At 49.7% G+C, this 21,138-nt stretch overlaps 6 protein-coding genes across 6 annotated transcripts; 2 read left to right on the top strand and 4 right to left on the bottom strand.

Annotated features, from left to right (window-relative positions):
• Nucleotides 1-1,777: 1,777 nt before the first annotated feature.
• Nucleotides 1,778-4,026, bottom strand: A1O9_09208 (uncharacterized protein; the record flags this gene model as incomplete). The annotated part of the gene is made up of 3 exons (XM_013401902.1): nucleotides 1,778-2,506; nucleotides 2,581-3,771; nucleotides 3,850-4,026. 3 exons carry the CDS (start codon nucleotides 4,024-4,026, stop codon nucleotides 1,778-1,780), a joined length of 2,097 nt encoding a protein of 698 aa, XP_013257356.1.
• A 1,795-nt stretch (nucleotides 4,027-5,821) lies between these two features.
• A1O9_09207 (uncharacterized protein) lies at nucleotides 5,822-7,082 on the top strand (the record flags this gene model as incomplete). The annotated part of the gene is made up of 3 exons (XM_013401901.1): nucleotides 5,822-5,971; nucleotides 6,032-6,815; nucleotides 6,892-7,082. The coding sequence occupies 3 exons, from the start codon at nucleotides 5,822-5,824 to the stop codon at nucleotides 7,080-7,082; spliced, it is 1,125 nt and encodes a 374-aa protein (XP_013257355.1).
• A 5,566-nt stretch (nucleotides 7,083-12,648) lies between these two features.
• On the bottom strand, nucleotides 12,649-13,560 carry A1O9_09206 (uncharacterized protein; the record flags this gene model as incomplete). Its single annotated transcript, XM_013401900.1, has 2 exons — nucleotides 12,649-12,923; nucleotides 13,053-13,560. 2 exons carry the CDS (start codon nucleotides 13,558-13,560, stop codon nucleotides 12,649-12,651), a joined length of 783 nt encoding a protein of 260 aa, XP_013257354.1.
• A 2,365-nt stretch (nucleotides 13,561-15,925) lies between these two features.
• A1O9_09205 (uncharacterized protein) lies at nucleotides 15,926-16,828 on the bottom strand (the record flags this gene model as incomplete). Its single annotated transcript, XM_013401899.1, has 1 exon — nucleotides 15,926-16,828. The coding sequence occupies one exon, from the start codon at nucleotides 16,826-16,828 to the stop codon at nucleotides 15,926-15,928; it is 903 nt and encodes a 300-aa protein (XP_013257353.1).
• A 374-nt stretch (nucleotides 16,829-17,202) lies between these two features.
• On the bottom strand, nucleotides 17,203-17,898 carry A1O9_09204 (uncharacterized protein; the record flags this gene model as incomplete). The annotated part of the gene is made up of 1 exon (XM_013401898.1): nucleotides 17,203-17,898. The coding sequence occupies one exon, from the start codon at nucleotides 17,896-17,898 to the stop codon at nucleotides 17,203-17,205; it is 696 nt and encodes a 231-aa protein (XP_013257352.1).
• A 404-nt stretch (nucleotides 17,899-18,302) lies between these two features.
• A1O9_09203 (uncharacterized protein) lies at nucleotides 18,303-20,950 on the top strand (the record flags this gene model as incomplete). The annotated part of the gene is made up of 3 exons (XM_013401897.1): nucleotides 18,303-18,522; nucleotides 18,569-20,344; nucleotides 20,403-20,950. The coding sequence occupies 3 exons, from the start codon at nucleotides 18,303-18,305 to the stop codon at nucleotides 20,948-20,950; spliced, it is 2,544 nt and encodes an 847-aa protein (XP_013257351.1).
• Between the last annotated feature and the right edge of the window lie 188 nt (nucleotides 20,951-21,138).

The raw sequence follows: 21,138 nt of genomic DNA, 5'->3' as shown, positions 1-21,138 counted from the left end.
TGCATAGATGCCTCCCCCAAGCAGTAAATGAAGTGGAATAAGGCTTTGGCATGCTTGACAGAATACAGATATACTTCGGCGGATACACTTGGCAGGGCCCGAAGCGTGTTCTGGGCCTTATGGTTTCCTTTCTGTGGATCTGGAGGTGGATCAACACATCCTTTTCTAGTCATGACCTATAGTGAATCGAGACGGAAGAAGCTCTTGACTCCGAATTGAGTTCACCAAGGCCCCGAGTCGGTCTCAAAATCCCATCCTGGAAGTCTAGGTGTCAGCTGCTTCCTGTAGCCCGGCTAGCAGATCTTAAAGCTTATCACAGCTGCCGTCGGGCCTATTAGGCTTGTTTCTTGAACCGGCAATGGGCAATGGAGGTCCCATTATTATTAGCATACGACTTCTGTCTCCACGTGTTTTCCCCAGAGAGTTCCCGTGGAACACGGGTCGGCAGCCCGGCTTAGGATTGGTGGGGGATGGTCCCAAGACAATTGAGGCGTTTGTTTCAGGAAGACAGCCTTCCCGAAGGAAAGGGAACGATCCTAACTCGAGCGCTGAGCTAGATAGGCTAATGGAAATACCCACCAGACACTTTTACAGCAGACATTTTGCCAGATGGAGTCAAAATAGACGAAACCGCAATGTTAAGCAAAAGCCATCAATACAGAAGTCCAAATCATCCGACTAGATCAGATCAGATCAGATCCAGCCACTTTGTATCCCACTAAACGTGGCGACGAGTGACAGATATGTAGTCTTGGTGGTTTGTAATGGCTTCCAAGTCTCGCGTCTGGACCTTCACAGTTCCGGCTGCGGCCTGCCTACCTTCGTCAAGAAGACGCTCTTGTCCAGCTTCATTCTCAATTCTGACATTCTTGAGTCTCACATCGAAGGGTCCCCAACTTCTGTGATACATCGTGGTTCCTCAAGGGACTTCAAAGGGATGCAGGAGGCCGAAAAAATAATGTGAATGGAAAGTCAGCCTGATCCGTTGTGCTAAGACTCACTATCTCGTGCCGCTTTCAGCATGGCCGTGGCTCGCTCAACAACTTGCTTTTCCCAGGCAGTTCCACCTCTGCCAATCAAGTTAGAGTATAAACGCTGTTTTGGTGATATCTGCTGGGCTAGATCGAGAAGTGCTGTGAACGTCACCTTGCTCTAATGCAGCCCACTAAATGACAATTCCTCCTGATGTTAATACAAGCAATAAGCTTGTTACCTCGTTTCCGGGACCATCTAACCACAGTCTAAGGGGTTCTGGTGGCACAGCTGCACATATAGCCTCGTCGGAAGCATTATGTGTTATCACAAGCACCTGGTGGCACACAGTTTGGGTATTTTGAACTCATTTAGCCGTTGGACCAGTACTAGGAGCATCTTCTCGCTGTCATGTGCGATTGGATCATTGATGTGGAATAAGGCTTGCGACAAAAGCGTGCGAACTGGGAATGTTAAAGCAAAAAAAGAAATGAGCTCGCACCACAAAGGGAAATAACAGCAGGTTAGGTTGGAAAATGGAAAGAGGAACTAACCAGAAGTTAGTTGTAGTCCCTCATTATATGCAAGGCTCTATCATCCCCACTGTCCACATTGACCCTGGTTTTTGATACATGTGTGTGTTCACCTTGCCTTGCAACACTATGGCCATTGGATATCAGCTCCATCCATTTGACTAGCACTTAGTTAAAATGACCAAGCCATTTGTTCGGCTAAATCCATGTCCCCGCTGTCGTAAGTGCAATTAAACGATCTAGACCTCTATGCTCTATGCACTGAAGCAAACCTAGGCCTTGGTGTTTCCAAACCCAGGCAGACTCTTCCACGAACTCGCAGCATCAGGGATCCTGACACGGCCGAAGTTATTGTCCAAGTCCAGGAGAATCTTGAGCGCGTTTCTGCTCCGAAGATAGGGTAAAGGTGCTTTAGCCTCTCTAAGACCGACACCAGGCTCCATCTTTCCAGCGGTGGATTTCTGCGACTCAGCCTCTTCGGAACCAGGGAAGGGAAGTAATGTGCTGAGGACCTCATAGGCCGCGAGTGTGAAGCCGAACTGTGGAGAGCTTCGTAGTATACGTGCGGGGCCGCCCTTAAAGAAGGCTTTGAATCCTTCGTCACGGTAGACCTTTCGTGCGCAATCCACTAAACCATTGTATGTGGCGTCGCCTTTGCGGGCTTCGACTTGTAGTCTGGTCTTGATCACATCGCATGGAGTTGTAAGGTAAGCCGCAGGCATACCAGCGATGGCGCCAGCAGTGAGAAGTTGGAGGACACCGAGCTTCTTGGTCTGCGATTCGCCGAAGAAGTCTTTCTTCAAATGGCTGTAGGTGGGGAAGTAAATGGCAGAAAAGGGCACGTCACGCAACAGACAAGCGCTGAGACCTTTGTAGAGACCTAGGATACCCAGATTTCGAACAATCCACATCGCACTACGTTTGGGGACGTCGGCTTTCTTCGCCAGTTCTCCTTGTACTTGCAGGCGAATCTTGACGATTTCTAGGGGATTGGTGAAAACCTGTTCGGTTTCGGGATGTGGTTAGTATACACATGCTAAAGGGGCGCGCGGCTGATAGCGAGGGGCAGACTTACCACTTGACAACCACCAGCAGTCGCGCCTGCAAGGACTTCAAACTTCAAAGGAATCAAACCCGTTTGTTTGTCGGTAAATCGTCCGCGCACAAGGTCATTCACAGTGAGTTTGATAGCCTTCTCTGGTGCCACACCAACCAATTGTGGAAGCACGCCGGAATACAAGCCACGGAAGCCTTCATTTCTGATGACTTTGCGCGCACAGTCGAGTGAGTTTTCATAGAGTCTTTCACCTGGTCTGACACTTCTCTGATTCTGCAATCGCGTCTTCACAAGATCAATGGGGTACACCATAAATGCACCAAATGCGCCAGCAATACTTCCCAGGCCGAAATGATGGGCTGATTCGAGCAGACCCAAGAAGAATTGCCGAGACTTGGACACAGCTCGATCTGCCACATCAGTCATTGCACCAAGCTTGGCGCCGGCAGTTTGCCAACTTGCGTCCAACACTTTGGCGAAGTCATCGAGAGCCAAACGGCCTGAGGGAGTGTCCAAACCGGCGAAGTGAAACAGAATATCAGCTTCCATGGGAGTATACAGGGAAAATCGGGTGAGTCTGGCAGCCTCGTTCAGAAAATCTGTTCTGTCGATCCTACCATCTGCTGATTTTGCAGTGGCATTTCTGATTATCAGGTCAAGCAGATCCATCTCACGGATTACGTTCTGAAAGGCCCGGACATTAGCATATGAGATTTTTGTTCCGGTTGAGATGTTGCAAAGTGTAGGTAGGTTCTCGAGGAGATGGTCCGACAACTTATGCCCTGAAGTGGCTCGGATGATGCGCTCAAAATCTTCAGGGTCAATATAACCGTCTTTGTCCTTATCATACAGATGGAATGCCTGTCGTATTCGTTCACCCTGAAGGCCACGCATCATCTGGGCGAATTGTGGGTATGTCATCTCATGTCTTCTTTGCTTGCCACCAATGTACAGAGAGGCCCACTCGGAGTTGAAGTCGAACGGGATACTGTCTTGACCGCGGTTCTGCTCGTATATCTTTTGAAAGGTATCTGATTTGATGGAACCAGTTCCATCTGTGTCGAAGAGCCTGAATGCGATCTCGTATTCGGCGTCGGACTTCGCAAGGAGGTTGTCGAAGGAAGCCCACTCGGACATGGAGATCTTCCCACGCTTATGTCGGTCGGCGACACCATAGAGAATCCCATACTGTTCTCTCTTGATCTTGTGCTATGGTGGAAATGACGCGTTAGCAAGGCCCCAAGGACACAACACAGATCGGCTGAAGGGAAGAAGATAATGACCTACATAGTCTTCTTCTGGAGGAGCGACGGCATTGATGAAGTCTTCCTCGCTCATGTACAGCTCGCCATCAGCATCCTGGTGAGCGTACTTTAGGAAGGTGGCTTTCGACTCGGAGGAAAGGTTTGGAGAGGCTGTGGAACCCAGGAGGGATTCTTTGACAGCCTCTGTAACGGTCGCCATGGCTGGTGTGAGAAGGGAGAGATGCGATGGACCGAGATGGAGATCGGTAGGACAAGAGGTAAATTGAACCGGTGAAAAGAGCCACCCAACACCCCCTACAAACAAGAATAGAAGGTCTATCGATCCACGAATCTAAAGAAGAGAAAGGGTGTCTGCTGTTTAGGGGAGGGACAAAGGACAGGGAAGAAGGGAAAGGATGCTAATGATGATGGGAGAAGGCGAGCTGTCAAAGGGACAGCAGACAAGAAAGCTAAGCGGCGCAGTCTGCAGTCTGGGGAAACGGAAGATGGGAATAATGGGACGAAGTGGATGGTGGCATGAATTTTTGAGAAATTTCGAGATTGCCAGACCGGCAGCTCCAGCAGGAGGAGGCGGTTTCGGATAAGCAATCCCCAGGTACGGAGTATCCAGGAACCCAGTCGGAGTAGGCGGTCAAGGGATCAAGGGGACTGCCAGGTATAACAGCTCCTAATAAGTACTAGTTGATTTGAAAATAGTGGCTCCCTTGGGTTTTATTTTTGTTTGGGGTAAAATTCAGAGGCGGCGACGGAAGCAAAAAAAATAATGTCAATAATAATGTCAATAATAATGTCAGCGAGCTCTCATCTTCTGCAAGCTCCGACTTAGTCAGTTACGAACTTATGTACGAGTTACATTACTGCAACGAATCCCATTAGCCGACCGCCCGGCACACCGTTCGGGGTAAGCCGCGTCGCGTCGGCCACCGCTTGGAAAACTTGCAGGAGCGACCCTGGCTGGTCTACACCAAAATACACACAGAATTCACCCACGCGTACTTTCCTCCCTCAGATCGACTTGCATCCGTGTTACCGGGAGTTCGGGAGCCTTGCCGCAACAGGCTAGCGTGTCAAGCTTCCTCCCACTTCTCGTGGGAGGAAGAACCACAGTAGAGAGCTCCCCATGTCCAGTACTCCGTGCCGTACACCGCAGCACAAAACAAAATAACAATAAGCACGCCGCATGACTGGAGCTGCCTTTCTTTTCTCTCGCGGCGGCGGTTTTTGTCAGAGGCGTGTGCTTGCGTTCTCGTCTCGAGGTTTGCCCTTGCCCTTGCGCTTTGCACGTGACTCCGTTCATGTCGTGCCATGTCATTTCATGGGACTTTCCGGGCATAGGCTAATTTCGGGTGAATGGAGGCGCTCGCTGCATGAAACGGTTCTGCACAGGCGAGCTGCAAAGAAGGAGGCCCAGGTAGATAAGCTGTCAAACGTACCCGGTATGAAGGTTCTCTCCAAACGAGACATGTATACTTGTGGGCTTGGTACGAGTAACTTGATGACCACTTGACCACCGAGACCCATCCTGGACGCTCAATTTTATTGCCTCGATTTCCAAAGTCCCTGACCGCATAACTTCGATATCAGACTACAAAGGGCACCGTGTATGGTACTTGTAATTATGAGTCGCTGTGGCCCTTTTCGTTGGCCCCTAGTCAAATGCCACATAGGTACCAACCTAGGGAGCTAGAGGAGATACTCTACGTACATATATGCTCGGTCTCTGCACTTGGATGATGGAATTTCATCGGGGTATTTACTCCTAGTAGTGGCACCTGCATATGTATATAGTGTACATACCTTCTACCAAGTGGTAAGGAGTACTATACCCGTGCATGAGATATGTACTGTATGTAGTGCGCACCACCATGATAAGATAAGATCAAGAATGCCATAATCACGTGTTAGCCGTATCTTGGGTTGGTAATGACATGGATAGGATCTCTTGCCGTTCTGACTGCAACGACTGGCACCTCATTTGGCTGCAAACCACCCTCATGGCTGCGCATCATATGTCCCTTGCGAAGGCGACATTCGCTGCATCACTTTTACGCCCTGATGTAACCAAAGTCTCTCGTGATGATCTCGAACATTTTCAATCCATGTTTGACAAAACTCTCCGCAATTGCACGATACAGAACATTCAGGTTTGAAGGATTCTAGTCCTCCAAGTAGCATTACAAAGTAAATTTACTGAAGACTTACAGGCGTGCAAACAGTGGCTACTCGACAATGTCGTCGTTTCAGCTCCAAGGACTATTGCACTGGGAAAATTCCTACTCTCAGTTTCCAAACATAAGGCCTCTGAAGCCAAAAACAATTCCAAGTCCTTCCTGTCGCGTCAACGATTGCACATTCTCTACCTAGTTCATGATCTCCTCCATCACTCCAAATACCATAATCAGAATGTATCGACAGAGGAGACTGTCATTCAATCCTTGCGTCCAATTTTATGCGATCTGTTTCAATTGGCTGCTTCCCAGCGGAAATCGAAGGTCAAGAGAAGACTGATCGGCTTGATTGATATCTGGGACAAGGAGAAATACTTTACCAAGGAGCAGCTTCTTGCTTTTCAGAACTCCTTGTCTGCATCGCCAGAGACAAGCGGTTCGCCCTTACAACCACCTTCAAAGTCGGAAAATGTGTCGTTAGATCTACCATACAACATACCTTCCACACACGGAGACCCATCTCTACCCTTCTATGAATTACCCGCCGCCAACCTCATGCATCTTATCGTCCCTAATAGTTCACAACCTATCCGCCCAGCTGAAGTTAGAGCTTTACAATTCTCTGCCGGCCCTGCTGACGAGAGTCTGGTGAACGCGCTAAAAGATTTTTTAAGAGACGTGGACAGAATGGACAATACTTTTGCAAAACTTGAAAACGATAGCATCCCCGTTGAAGTCGACGAGCTAGGCCAGGTCCAGTACCGGAATGAAGCAGAAGACCTCACGGCAGATACATACTACGGGTGGTCACGCACATTCTGTGAGAAGATGAGGTCCAGAGGCACCATGAATGCCTTAGATGGATCCTCACGCAGGAGCCACTCTCACAGCAATAGTCGCAATCACAGCCGAACCAGGAGTCGATCGCACAGCCGCAGTCGCAGTCGTACCCAACGTAAGAGGAGACGATACAGCGAATCGCCAAGTAATACCTCGGCGTCTTCACGGTCCTATAGCCGGTCAGTATCTCGAGGAAGAGAATCCCAGAGCACGCGAGGCAATGACAGTACCCATCAAGACAAACTGAAAACCCAAGCATACACTCACCAAAATGCTCGCCTCCAAACTCCAACGTTTAAACATTTTGACGCTGATGTGCCTATGCCTCCCTTTGTGGGTTCATCATTCCCTCATCCTTTGACTAGTTCTACGGCTTTTCCTCCCCCACCACCCAATTGGACAGGTATGTGGCCGCCGCCTCCTCCACCACCTCCCAACCTTTTAGGGGGGCAGAACAATCTAGGTCTATCATTTCCACCAGGCCCACCAAATGTAGCCAACATTCCATTCCCACCTGGAATGCCTTTTTTACCTCCAGGAAGGCCAAATGACGATCAGATCAATGGATACGGCAGGCGATCTTAAAGATCAACAGAAAGACATGCCTTTCTTGTGCGGGAGCAGTCAGGTTCTCCCGTCTGATCTTTCAAATTTCGAGCTTCTGGCCCATACCAAGCATTGTGTGGGCATGTCGGCAGCAAGCACACACTATCGTAACCCTACGGTAAAGTCTAACCCGAAATACTTGTGGGCAAACAATTGTTATGACAGAGGATTGTCATGCTCCTCAAGACGACTATGATATGCACCTCAGCAACCTTGAGAGCAGAACCGCAGGCCGATCTAGACTTTGGAGTGATTGCAAAAGTCATAGGCCACTCACACATCTTAAGCCTGGACAGTGCAGTGGTCGAAGCCGGACGTCATTTCTGTACTACGAGCGAGTTCGCCCGATGATACTGCTAGCATAGGTCATGGCCCCAGTTTTGCCCGCATGGTGACAGGGTTAAGTCATACTTTGACTGTGTTCTCACGTGTCAGACCTTCCGTTTCAACCAATAGTGCCTCTGACGTATATTCGCATACTGCTCGTTCGAAGTGACTGGTACACACGGGATGAGATGTGCTTGCCTCGTCAGCTTGTCCGCGTACCCGTGTCTCACATCTTTGATAGAGATCAATGGTGAGGAGTCTGTTCGCCTCCGCCAATTGAGATTCGAGTCGAAGTTGGAATCGAGATTCGAATCAAAATCATCGGCCCATTAAGTGTCGTTGGTTTGGATTTTCGTTCAGTTTCAAGCTTGAAGATCTACATACAGACCTTACAGGTAGACAGATCTGATAATGTACCCACATATGTAAAGAGAAACTAAGATGGTTTCAATATCTCCATCATGGTGCGTCAGAGCTCGCCAAATTGCAAAGACGTTGCTATGTTCTCCAGATATTGTAGATAAAAGATGCGGCAGAGTTAGTGGCGAGCATTAAGCTACAGCCAAGTGGGGCCGAAGATCCATCGTCATGAAGAAGATATTCTCTAAAAGTATCTAACATCAGGGGCATGAATGTGTACCGAGGATGGTTGTTTTGGAAAGGGCTCTTGTGCTCTTTCGACTCGCTCAAACTGCGGAGAGGCACCACAGAATTTGGTCATAGTTGGAGTAAGGTTTAGGGTGGCGGTCTTGGCAGCGCAAGGCTGGGCTGGACACACATCAGACCCTGATTTCGCGCGACGTCATACCCCCACTTCTAACCACAGGCACCCAACAGGTGATCAGGCTCCATGGGTTCCACAGACACGCATCATGCTCGCACACAGATGTTTGCGACAACAGCATGAGCAATTCTGCCCCGTTGCTGGCTCGAATGTTGTTCCCTAGTTTTGAATGTCCACCAAACGGTAATGCTAGCTACGCCTTCTTTGGTTTCACCACACACGCTGTTTTAGCTCGCCCATAGCAATGAAAGTCAAGATTGCATCTCAGCAAGGCGCCATTCTCTATTGCTCATCTAGATTTCAGTCGATTTTCCTCGACTTCCAAGACCTCCAATTGAGCTGGTACTTTCCAGACCCAGATCGTTTGAAGGTCCATAGGATGGATGAGAATCCTCACACCTTTACCAGCCGTTAAGTCCAATGGGCTTTCCAATTCCACCATGGGCAAATTCCTCTAAGCATGCGAAATGTTCTCATCTTGCATGTTGGCAACCAGACCCTGAATCCTCCCATTCGATCGGCAGGTTCGTGCTCCACTCGCTCGGGCGCTCTCTCTCAGGTCATTTGCTCGATCTCGACAACTAGGGTGTTGCCATCAGACATTTGGTGAGGATCAGAAGTCAGCTCTCTGCCGCTGATCGGCAGTCCATACTGGACTAGTCCTGGGGGACGACCACCCAGATTCGACATATCAATGCTAGGGGAAGGGTCTCGGCTCTGTCCAGGCATCATGACTGGGTCTTCGAACGCCACCCGCATCTGATGCCATCGATGGCGAATGCGTACTTGCTCAACTCCCCGCCCAGCTTGCATTAGTATTGGGTGCCAAATGCTTTCATCTTCAGCCTGGCGAGGAGTTTCCTCCAAAATTATATTATGCTCGTCCCCGACATCAAATTCCCAATCATCTCTTCCACTGCTCATACTCCATTATAACAAACATTGACTCTCAAGTCCAACTTTGATATTCAAAAGTTGAACAACTCTTCAAAATAACAAAATGCCTTCTACTGTTGAATACCTCTCCAGGCCAACTGAGACTCTCGACTATGAGTCAGATCCAGTTGCAGCAATGTCGACATACGCCCGAATGATGCACTCCCACACCAAAGAACAGATGGACGCCGCAACTCGCTCTGCCCGGCGACGAAGTGCGCAGGCCACCGATGCCCAAGCGTCACTATCATTGCAAAGCAGCCATAGCAGTATTTCTTCACGGTCATCATTTTAAAAAGAAAATCCAACCATGCCATATCTTGCAATCAATTTAGTCGACCAGCGTTCAAAGCGTATGGGAGCAATTTTCTTACAAAGTGACTGCTCAAGGCTTGTCCTCTTGACTACGCCGAAAAACCTTGGAGACGACGGCTTGATATGACTTTCACCACCACATCGAGCGGCGCAAGACTTCTTAGATGGAGTATGACCATGACATAGCTGTCCCACATTTGGATGTGTACCAATAAGCACGGAGTTTGGGAGGGGTTATCTTTGCAGATCAATCAATCAGGTGTCTGGTGAGGGATGAAACCTTCGCCCGCTGAATTATTTTTCCTCGTCAACGGCCAATCTTTCTTTGGAAATTGATCGATGGCTTTGAATGGTTCTCAATTGATCCGGGTGTTTTTTTCTCACTCGATACTTGATGGATTCTTTCCCAAGTGGAAGTTAGTCATAGTGCCAATAAATCAATTGATACGAGGTGTCTATTTTCTGCTCTCCAGATTTATTGTGGCCCTTGATTGTATTGTAAGGACATTCACTGGCGTCAACCTCTGTTGAGAACAATCCCGACGGGTTACGGTAGGAGCATTTTTGGTAAATAAACTCGCGAAACAGGCGTCCGAGGGGTGGACGAATTGGCATTGATTGGGGAGAGTGCTCTCTGTAGGGAGGGGACAATTTGCACAAGCAGAAATGTTGTCGTCGATCGGTTGCATCATTCCTGTTCGAGGGATGCATTTTGCACTGCCACGCACCAGTCTGTCTGAGACCACCACGATCAACGTCATAGCCTGCACCCGTCAGCAATATTGTCCACCCGTTGAATAAACACCCCCACTATTCATCGTACACCTAACGCCGGCACAGTGGGTGTCTAATGACCATAAGGTGGTGGCAGCGTCGAGATTCTTGCCTCTGTAACCCTAGGACGTGGCTTGCATTCAACGGCGGCAGGAGACTCTTGACGATACCCACCTCCATGTCCCTGTCCAATGCTGAAGCAACAGTAATGGGTCGTGCCCCTAACTAGACTCGTTCCTCAAGCCCAATCCTTCCCTAGGTACATAACGGTGGACACAGAAGTGGTTTTCATGACGTTGTGGTCACCAAGTCGCGCCCGAGGTATCTGACAGAGGAGCATTGCTGCAGCAGCAACCCACATGGTTCAGGCCAATACACTGTATGTGAGTGCAACACTGAAACCATGCTTCATTCCAGAAAACCTCCCCGAAAAAGTGGTCATTCTTCGTACGAGTTGCGATGAAGGATCGAGATCTCTCTTAGTCCCCTTACCTGCGAACATCCCTTTCTCGCCCAGCACCGATCCTGCCAACGACTCGCGTGGGCATGTCCAACGAGCTCCATTATTCCTCTGTCCAGCAAGATCTCGATGGTTGCTGTCCACGGTGAACTCAAGGGCTCAGTTGATAGGCTCTGTGGCTTCCTGTCATCGCCGTACGTATATCCCAATCACTCGCCGCCAAATCCTGACCTCGGCCGGGTTGATCGACAAGTTCTGCGAGGGGGCACGCTGATCCTCCAACGACCATCCCGTGTTTTTCCATTATCGGTGTCATTGTTCAGGCTAGATGCTAACTGAGGGTACTATCATTGACCTCTTGACCGATTCTGAGGCGCGACTTCAATGGGCTTGGGGCTGGACCATACGAGGGGCTCCCTCGACCTCTTGCCACCGAGGGTTTCCCGCGATCACACTCCTTGTGATCGTCGAAGAAGGTCACTTCTTATTGTTCTCCCCTCCCAAGTTAAGGACAGTTTCTCACCTGCAGGTTCAACGTTTTTGAGCCACGTTTCCTTCCTCACCAGGGGACCAATGTAAGATCAATGAGAGGATACTCATTTAGGTGACATCGACTAGCAAAAGGAGCGACGCAAGCTCATTTTGAGAGAGTGCAACGGCAAAAGCATGCAATAGATCCCCGGCGCATAAGGCCTGCAAGAAGAGGTAAGTCTGGCAGGGAGCAGCATCTCGTCGTGAATTCATCAGTTAGATTTAAATTCATGTTGGTAATCTTCAGCTTTCTATCAAGGAAGTAAGGCCCATCATGGTTAAAGGCCACAGAAGTGTACCGAGTGCTACGGCGGGCCTCACAGGTATAAGAGTTGTGGAAAGAGGAGCTTCAGAGGTCGTGGATGCGTAGCAGATGACCTGGTGACCCACTACTTACAACACCATCCACCCATCGTCAGATGTGCGGCTTTGCTTACCTAACGGCTTCCCAAAGGCCTCTGGGGTGCCTGTGGGGGCGCAGGAAGAGACCTCGGATAAGCCCTCCGTAATTGATAGAGGACGTCCTGGGGTGCGCATATCCGTGCACTCACGTCGTGGGCGGTTCTAGTTGGTTGGTTTCATCACACATCTAGTGGATGGAATGATGGTTCAGCTTCTAGCTCTGTCGGAAGGCATGTATGTCTTTGCAACGCTCTTCTTGTGATTGCCTTAGGGGCCCGGTGGGTTGGACGAAAAGGCGCCCGCGGAGACTGGGTCCTGCACAAAGAGACTTGGGGTCAAGTGATACATGATGGTTTATTAGCATTAGTGAACTATTAACATGTATATCATATATCCTCTGACGGTAGAGAATTAGAGCAGAGTATATGGTGTCGTGGGACGCCTTGTTCGCGTGGGCGTCTGCCTCACCCCATACTACGAGCGTGCCTTGAGAGAGCGCCCGGTTTTCCTCATATCCCAACCGATGATATCTATATATACCAGCAATCTCAGTCCCTCCCCCATAACATTATATATTAAGAGACATGATGCCATAATCTCCAGGTCAGTACCAAAAAAAAAAAACCCCAACCTCGTGTTCTTCGTCTCAACAAAAAAGAACACCAAAAACGATCATCTTCATGCAAGCTTCGACTTGACCCAAGCTGCCGCGTCGTCGGAATACAGATCGAAATAGTTCAGGTGGGTTTCGGTCACAAAAGGTCCGGGTCCGGCAGCGGCGCAGACGGGGTCAGTGTCGACACAGTACGATCGAAGGATATCTGAGAATTCGTTCATGCGTGCGAGAGAGTCGGGGAATCGTGGATTGTTGGCTGAGATATCTGCGCCGGAGAGAATGTTGTACGTTTGACCTGCGACGTGCCGGTTGTCCCCGAAGATGAGCGCGGCGGCGACTGTGCATTGAAACATGTCAGTTTCTTCCCTTGAGTATTTCTGTTTTAAATCGTACTGGGAGAATGGGAAAACCTTGTCGATGGGCTCTTCACGGTGATGGAAAGAGGACTAGATGGAGAAGAACCTACCTTTGTCGCCAGGACTTGTTGCTCTGTCCAGCCCGGGAGTCTCACCAACAGTGCAATATACCGTTTCGTTTCCGAAGTTGCCACCGCCGCCACCGAGAACGTCACCAGCGACATTTGCGCCCTGAGAGTATCCGCTGAGCACTAGGCGTGAGTCCGGGCAACGCGCAGCATATGCGGTCATTTGAGCGACACCATTGGTATTGCCTTGGGTGACTGACGCACAGTAATCTGCGTCAGGAGTGTTGTAGTAGATGATATCCTCGTAGTCACAACTGTCGAGGCCATAGCAAATCGCTCCTGCAAGTTTGCCCTGTCGCCCCGGATAGGGTTCGTTCCAGCCCTTAGCCAGGAAGATATGTACATCGGCGCAAGGCGCTCCTTGTGATTGCCTCTTCTGTGCGACAGTGTCTTTGATGAATGGAGCCGCAAAGACTGGGCTCACCGCAGATGCGACAACCGAGCACAAGGTCACGAGCTTGCTAGTTGAATTGATAGTACTGTTGACCATGTTGGGTGGCTTGAGATAGGTTGGCAGTTTGCTGGAGAAATTTTCGCACAGCTCGAGGAACCTATTTACGTCTTCAACAAGTACTTGTACTTCGGATCATGGAGCACGTCGGCACGGGTCCATCTCGGCGCGTCTCATGACGCTAGTCAGTGGTGACCTATGAGCTTTTTGCTGAGTTTGGATGGCGAAAGTTCGTAACCAAGTGGATGTTCCTGATTCAAGTAATGGATACTTGGGGTGGCGGGGCGAGTCCAATGCGATAGATATGGAGCCTTAGAATAGTAAGACATGCTGACGCGCACGCTCCTTCTGCGTGATGGGCCATGGCATGCTGTAGACTCCACTCTCGTGGTAAAATGTAAAGGTAGATCCACCGGGAAAGCCACAGATAGATAATGGCCCACTGCCGGGTCGGCATCTGCACTTCTGTGCATCATTTAGAGCATGCGCCCTTTCTTTCTTTTCATTGTCCTCCATAGTTGTCTGGCTCAACGCTACGAGCTCCAGAGATCAGACTCTTATCGTTACGTCTGTGACAAATGCGGACAAGGACTCGTAGATTATGAATGCATTGATCGGAGCAACGATATCAAAGATTGAAGATCTCAAAGTCCCTATGTGGGGCTGTTCAGACCCAGACATACATAATTATGTTGAGAGCAAAGAGACGGGCGGCTAGGTTTCCACTTCAGAAGCCGATAGTGCCGCTCCGTACCGAGGACGGAGTATGTCGATGGCTAGGAGCTGGACTTCGAATGCTCAGGTGCCTGTGACAGCAGATGAGCTGTGCTTAGATCGTATGATCTTGTTTTCAAAATGGAATTTACACAAACATTACAAGGAAGCGGTGCTTCTGTTGCCCGAAATGCCATTTCTTTGTGAAAAGAGAATATCATTTTGCTTTCGCCGAAAAGCGGCTGAGTACGATGACCGGGCAGAAAACAGACTCGAAGGCCGCCTACCGGTGTTGGGAATAATGCATGGTGGTAGCGAAACATCCCAAATGCCGCAGTTACTTGCGATCTATCAGAGGTCTCTTGAAAAGCAATCCGACCATGGCGACGGCCATGATGCCCTCGTAACTTTCAATTGGTAAGTTATCCAAAACCACCCTGAACTCCTCGATTTGCCATCCCATTCTTCATTATCAATTTTCCATGGTCGTTCCACCAAGCACCTCTGCAGCTGTAGCGCCGCAACGGCCCAGGACTTTAACCTTTCGCGGTGCGCCAGATGGTTTCTTGATCTCGTGAAAGCCTAGAAGTATATGTCAGAGCGCTGGGACATCGCCGAGCTGCTTAACTTACTGTTCTGTTCCTGGTTGAACCTCTTCATTGACGGATCATTTAGGCTGGTAGGAAGAAAGAATGGGCACGACTTGCTAACGCAAGACACACAAGTGCTGGAAAGGGGGCGGTGGTGGTCGAGTCCAGAGTCTAAGCATGACTGGAAGCGATGTGCAAGGTTACTGGTCGATCTAACCTTCAACGGGTCGCGACTTCTTGACCGAAGTGGAGAATTTGATGCCTGTCAAAGCAGATATTGTTGCCATTTTGTCCAAGATCGAGTCGTCAATGTCCACCGAACGAGCCCTGCTTGAATTCTTCCAGTCCATGTAGACCCTCGCATCCATATGTTCGCTTTCTCCAGGCTTGCACAGGATCTCGGTCAAAGCTTCTATGTCACGCTTGACTTGTTCCAAGATCTCCATCATGGCCTCAGTGGAACACATGGCATTGGCAGTTCTCAATGCATCTTCTTGGCCAGGCTTGAAAGAAACATCATTGCTGGAAGTGGTAGCTGTGCTGGTCTGGAGAGGAGTGCGAAGGCTCTGAGAATATGCTTCGAAATGAATGGCGCGAGTAGTGAGGATGGATATTGCTTCCTGGAGATCCATTGAAATGCCACGAAGTAGATCTGCCTGATGCCGTGCATGCACTGCTTCAATCTCCAGCAGATCTGGATTGGTCGACATCGCTGCCACCATTGCAAGGACACACAGCGGATCTTGAGGCCACAATGTCAGAAGAGGAGTGCCTGCATGGTAGTTCAGAAGATCGAGAGAATAACAGGCAAGAGATGGAGTGGAGATTAAAGAGTGAAGAAAATGCCTGTCTACCACTTAATGTACATCACTTCTTTCACCTCGCCTAGGACCCTTAGCTTGTGCGCGTACTTAGAAAATCCTCAAGCAAAACACGGAGTAGCAGGTTTGTGAAGCTATGGGCTTTTCTGAGACAAAATTAATACTCCATCATTGCTGTTGTCTGACACCTCGACGCCTACATCCGCGGTATTTCGTCATGTGCTTGTGTCCACTGGCCGAACCTCGGAAGATCAAACAGCTCAACGCCGCAATACGCTTTCATAGCGTGGGGCTTTGTGTGCTTTCAGTTCCAACCTGTGCCTTTGCAATTGCAAGAAGCTTTCTGCGTTGCCTGCTCTTGCTTTTATATCTTCGCTCCTTAGTTTCATCGTAGCCTATTTCTTTTGCACCATCGGCGTGGTAATTAGATCCAAGTTCAACTGAAGGTCGGCGTCCATGTTGCTCAGTAGACTCTTGAGGCAAGCGTGGCACGGCGTCTGAGGGGCCACCTTCAGCATCAGTGATTGTCCATGTGGCCGGAACAGCGCCCTGCGAGCTTCCTGGCATTGAGACGACATTCGAGGGGCCACCTTCAGCATCACCTTTCTGTTTGAGGCGCTTTGCTGAATTGGCACCTCCGGCAGATGAAGAGTGTTTTCGCTTATGGAGTGGTGCAGCATGAGAGGGAGTGTCCTGTGCGGTCCGGGCACCTTCGACGGACGGAACTACGATAGAGGCAGTGTCGGGAGTCTCTGGTTCTGGAGCTCTGGAGCGCTCGGAGCGTCCCGGGACACTTGAGGACTGCAAGTCGTCGAAGAAGTTCTCCAACTCTTCCATGGTGGCCAGACCATCCTCAACACGATGTTCCAATTGTTGAAAACGAAGGCTTTTGTTTGTAGCAGGCCCATAGATGAGAACGAAGTTGGTGTGAAGTTCGACTGCAAGGTCGAATCTTGCTTGAATAATGGCACGATCCTGGGCTGCAATAGCTTGAAGACCGGTTGCAGTAGTCTTAAGGACATCAGCTCGTTCGTTGAGAGCGTCAATTCGAGCTTGTAGTTCAACGGCTTCCTGTCTGAGCTCCAGAGCTTGTAACAGGAGATTGTCGGCTTGTTCAAACGAGATTTGAGGGGAGGTTGAGAGGGTCATATTGGTCAGGAAGTCGGGAATAGAAGAAGCCATGGCTGGCGAAGCAGTATGAATGAAGTGAGACTTGAGCTAGGGTGAGAGAGATGAGATTAGGACGGCGAGGGCGAGGATGAGGATGAGGATGACGGCGAGGAAACAATCTGTGGCCGCGGTGTGGTCGGAGAGGGAACAGATGGCAAGAGGTAAGAGGCAAGAACAGTGACTGTCAATGAAAGAGGAAGTCACGACCATTGCCTCCGCCTCTGCGTCTGCCACCCAACACGTTCAACGTGACGCCCTTCCCATCGTCATCACCTCCATCAACGGCGTCTTGCTGGTCCCGTGATTCTCTTGTGCCCTCCTCCTGCAGCAATAGACCCCTTCGCCTTTTGACATGCAGGGATAGCTGGTCGAAGTAATTGTTCTCATTATTGCGCAGCAGCATCCTTCTTATGATCACGGAAGGTCTTTGATTGCTTCCAGGGATCTGGAGCCGATGGATTCGCCTTTTTCCACTCTTCGATCCTGGCCTCTAGTTCTTCGAGATTGCCCTGCATGGCGTCCTGCACAGGCACATCTCTCACTTCCCATATATCTTCGCTACTTGGCCCAGTCTTGTATCTGATGGCCTTCTTCTGATAATGGTCTCGTATGGCTCTGGCCTTCTCCTTCTCCCCATAGTTCCTTGCCCTCATACACAGCCAGAAATCATTCCAATGATTTGAGCAACTCCTGAAATCGCCGTATCGATATACATTCACAAATTGACCCCCAAAGCTCTGGCAGAACATGGCATAATCAAAAGCTGATCGGCAGGACATCTGGGTAGGATAAAGTGAGTCGGGAGTGATATCGACAGGTGTAGAATCTGCGGAGGACTTTCGCCGGCCGTCCTTGGTTTGAATTCGCTTCTCCTGCGCTCGTGACTCTTCAGCATAGAACTCGCGAAGGAGTTCTTGAAACGCTGTATCACTCTGCTCATCTCGGGATAGGCTTTGTTGGGCAGGCTCTGGAACAGATAAAGGCGCAGGAGTGGCCTCTACCGCCGATAACTCAGGCGGAGGTGCGTTGGCACCATTATCTATAGCGGTGGGTGCTGATTTGGAACCCCAGAACCAGCCCATAGCGAGCGCAAGTTGAAATCAAGTCTAGGGAAGAGAATGTGAGGCGGTTCAAATGGGGCTGTCTGTCTTGTCGTTGGCTGTTTCAATGTAGAAATATTTCACGTGGAAATTTACGCCATAATATTTCCGTGGCAAGCCGCATCTGAGCTCCCCACAGCTCCAGCCACAGCTCCACCGTTCCTCTCGCTTACAAGAAGCTTCGACGTCATAACCAATGGACTGTGTGATCGTGGGATGATTTCAAGGCTCAACCCGCGATCCAGCTTCAACCATCTTCACTTTGTTCCGGCACGAAGGCCGTCTCTCGTGGCTAGGTTGGAAGCAGGTTGCTTCATACTCCCACACGATGAACATGTTCTAGCACCGATCAAATCGCTCCCTCGTCTCTTTTTCAAGACAACAGAATGATTGGCTCTAGGATCTTTCGGTCCGCCTGGGAGCGACCTCCCCTGGCTCGAGACGTTCATTTGAGAAAGCAATATTTCTACACTGCAAACGGTTTCCGTCCTCGGCCTATCACGCCCGCGCTACCAATCTGCAGGAGGAGTGCCACGAACGAAGCTGGCGAGGACAACACCGGTCACATTCAGACCAAGCAAAATCAGGGTATCTTCTTCTTTGACAGTATGCCTGCACTACCCTGCACCTTCTCCTCCGCTTACCTCTTCAGATGTCTTCCCTCTCAAGCTGCAATGGCTGAACCGAATTCCATATTTGAACCCCGACAAGTTCCTTGCAGAGTCCCTCCAGAAAGTCAATCACCCAGGTCTGGCTCTCGCAGACCCCTCTAGTATCATCAAGCGTGCCCTTCCAGATCAGATGCCCCTTCAGGTCCTCGAGGTCCTCCCGAGATTACGTGAGGGCGGCGCATTTGTCAAGTTCTCCCACGACAGCGCAATCACACCTGCAGAACTGGAAAACACACTGAAGGAATACCTCAGGGAGAAACCTATTACACCCTGGTTCAATCCCCTTCGCTCTGTCCGCGTATTCTTGGTTCGAGGCAAACCCTGGATTGAAGATCTATATCGCGTACCATGTTCCAGAATCAAGGTCGAATTCATGCCCACAACTCCCGAGGCTTCTGCTGCCGAATTGACTCAAGAAACCCTCTATTCCTTGTTCCGCAGGTACGGGAAGATCGCCGAGATCATTCCTCAGCCTTCCGATTCGAAGGTAGTCCCCAAATTCGCCTATATAGATTATACGAGGATTCGATTTGCCACTATGTCCAAGAATTGCATGCATGGCTATGTCGTCACTGCCGAGGATGGAGGTGGTAAAGCCGGCACTCTCCTGAAGCTCAGTTACGAGTCGAAGAGGAAGAAGAATTGGTTCTGGGATTGGATCAGTAGCCATCCCAGAATTGTTCTTCCTATTCTCGTGGCACTCCTCACTGCCACTTCTGTCGCTGTCTTTGACCCTATCCGAACCTTTTTCATTCGCATGCACATCACTCATGGCTTGCATTTAGACGACCAGCCTCTCTACAGATGGATCAAAAGTCAGCTCTCTCGAGGATACGATATCATTCGCTTCCGAAAGCAGAGAGGCAACGAGGATAATCTGAGGATAATCTGGGAAGACCGTCACGGAGCCATACAACAACTACAAACTTGGATGATTGAGACTGCCGATACCTTCATTGTCGTGCAAGGTCCTCGTGGTGCGGGGAAGAAAGAATTGGTGATGGACCAGGCATTGAAGGACCGTCCCAATAAGCTTGTCATTGACTGTAAAAAAATACAGGAAGCCCGTGGAGACAGCAGCACCATTGCAGCAGCAGCAGATCAAGTAGGCTACAAGCCTGTCTTTTCGTGGATGAACAGTATTAGCAGTATGCTGGATTTGGCAGCTATAGGCACCATAGGCACCAAGACTGGCTTTTCGGAAACCCTCGAGACACAATTGGCCAAGATCTGGAGCAACACCACTGCCGCTCTCAAGAAGATTGCCTTGGCTCCACGAAAGAAGGACGAAAAAGACACCAACATGTCTGATGATGAATGGCTCGAAGCACATCCAGAAGCTCGACCCGTGGTGGTAATAGACAACTTCTTGCACAAGAGCAATGAAGGCTCCGCCAACATGGTCTACGATAAATTGGGAGAATGGGCGGCTACCTTGACCACTCAAAATATTGCGCATGTCATATTCTTGACTACAGATGTTTCTTTCTCGAAATCACTCAGCAAAGCACTGCCCGACAGAGTCTTCCGCCAGATCACCTTGAGCGACTGTACGCCTGAAGTGGCCAAGAAGATGGTGATACATCAAATCGACCGAGATTCCGAAGAGCGAGAGCAAGGAGATGAGGTCAAGCAGACACCATCGCAGTTGAGGAGTGATCTGGACGAGCTTGATGGAGTCATCCAAGTCTTGGGCGGTCGACTCACAGATTTAGAGTTTCTTGCTCGGAGGATTAAGGCGGGCGAGTCTCCAGGAAGTAAGTTTCTCATTGAACTGATGCTCCTTTCCAGAGCGGAGACTGACAAATGCATTAGAAGCTGTCCGCCAGATCATTGAGCAATCAGCATCAGAAATTCTCAAGATGTACCTCCTCGATGTTGATGTGGCTAGTCGCAAATGGTCCCCCCAACAAGCCTGGTACCTTGTCAAGGAGTTGGCTGCTAATGAGACTCTCCGCTACAACGAGCTGCTCCTCCATGACCTTTTCAAAGATGGAGAGATAGTCCTGCAAACCCTGGAGCAGGCCGAATTGGTCACCATCACCTCTCAAAATGGCCGTCCGTATGGTGTGAAGCCTGGCAAACCAGTCTACCAAGCGGCTTTCGAACATTTAATTGAAGACCAGGTACTCAAAGCACGGCTTGATTTGGCGATACTGACTCAATTGATTGGTATCGAGAATAAGAATGTGGATAAGTATGAGACAGAGCTCAGGATATTGGCCGAAATGCCCGGGACGCCTAGTGAGCTGAAACCCCGAGTCAAGTGGTGTTTGGAAAAAGCTATGGCTAGTCATGCAAAGGTTGAAAAATACGAAGCACAAGCAGGTCTGCTAAAGAAAGTGTTGACCGACAAGTTTTAAGATTTGGACATAGCAATGAGGTTTGTGGAGTTATGTAACAACGTACACGGCTATGTTGACCGTATAGGTCTTCAAAGACAGATTTCTACTCGACCCTTTTGAAGGAAATAACCCCAGCGAGGTGACAGTGCACCATTTTATGAATATGATACCCAGGAAAAGTTCCCATTAGTGATATGACTTGGAGC

The sequence above is a fragment of the Exophiala aquamarina genome, assembly GCF_000709125.1.
Source record: "Exophiala aquamarina CBS 119918 chromosome Unknown aczIA-supercont1.9, whole genome shotgun sequence".
NCBI lineage: Eukaryota > Fungi > Ascomycota > Eurotiomycetes > Chaetothyriales > Herpotrichiellaceae > Exophiala > Exophiala aquamarina.
The sequence above is the reverse complement of the archived record's forward strand: the minus strand, read 5'-3'. Positions and strand labels throughout refer to the sequence as shown.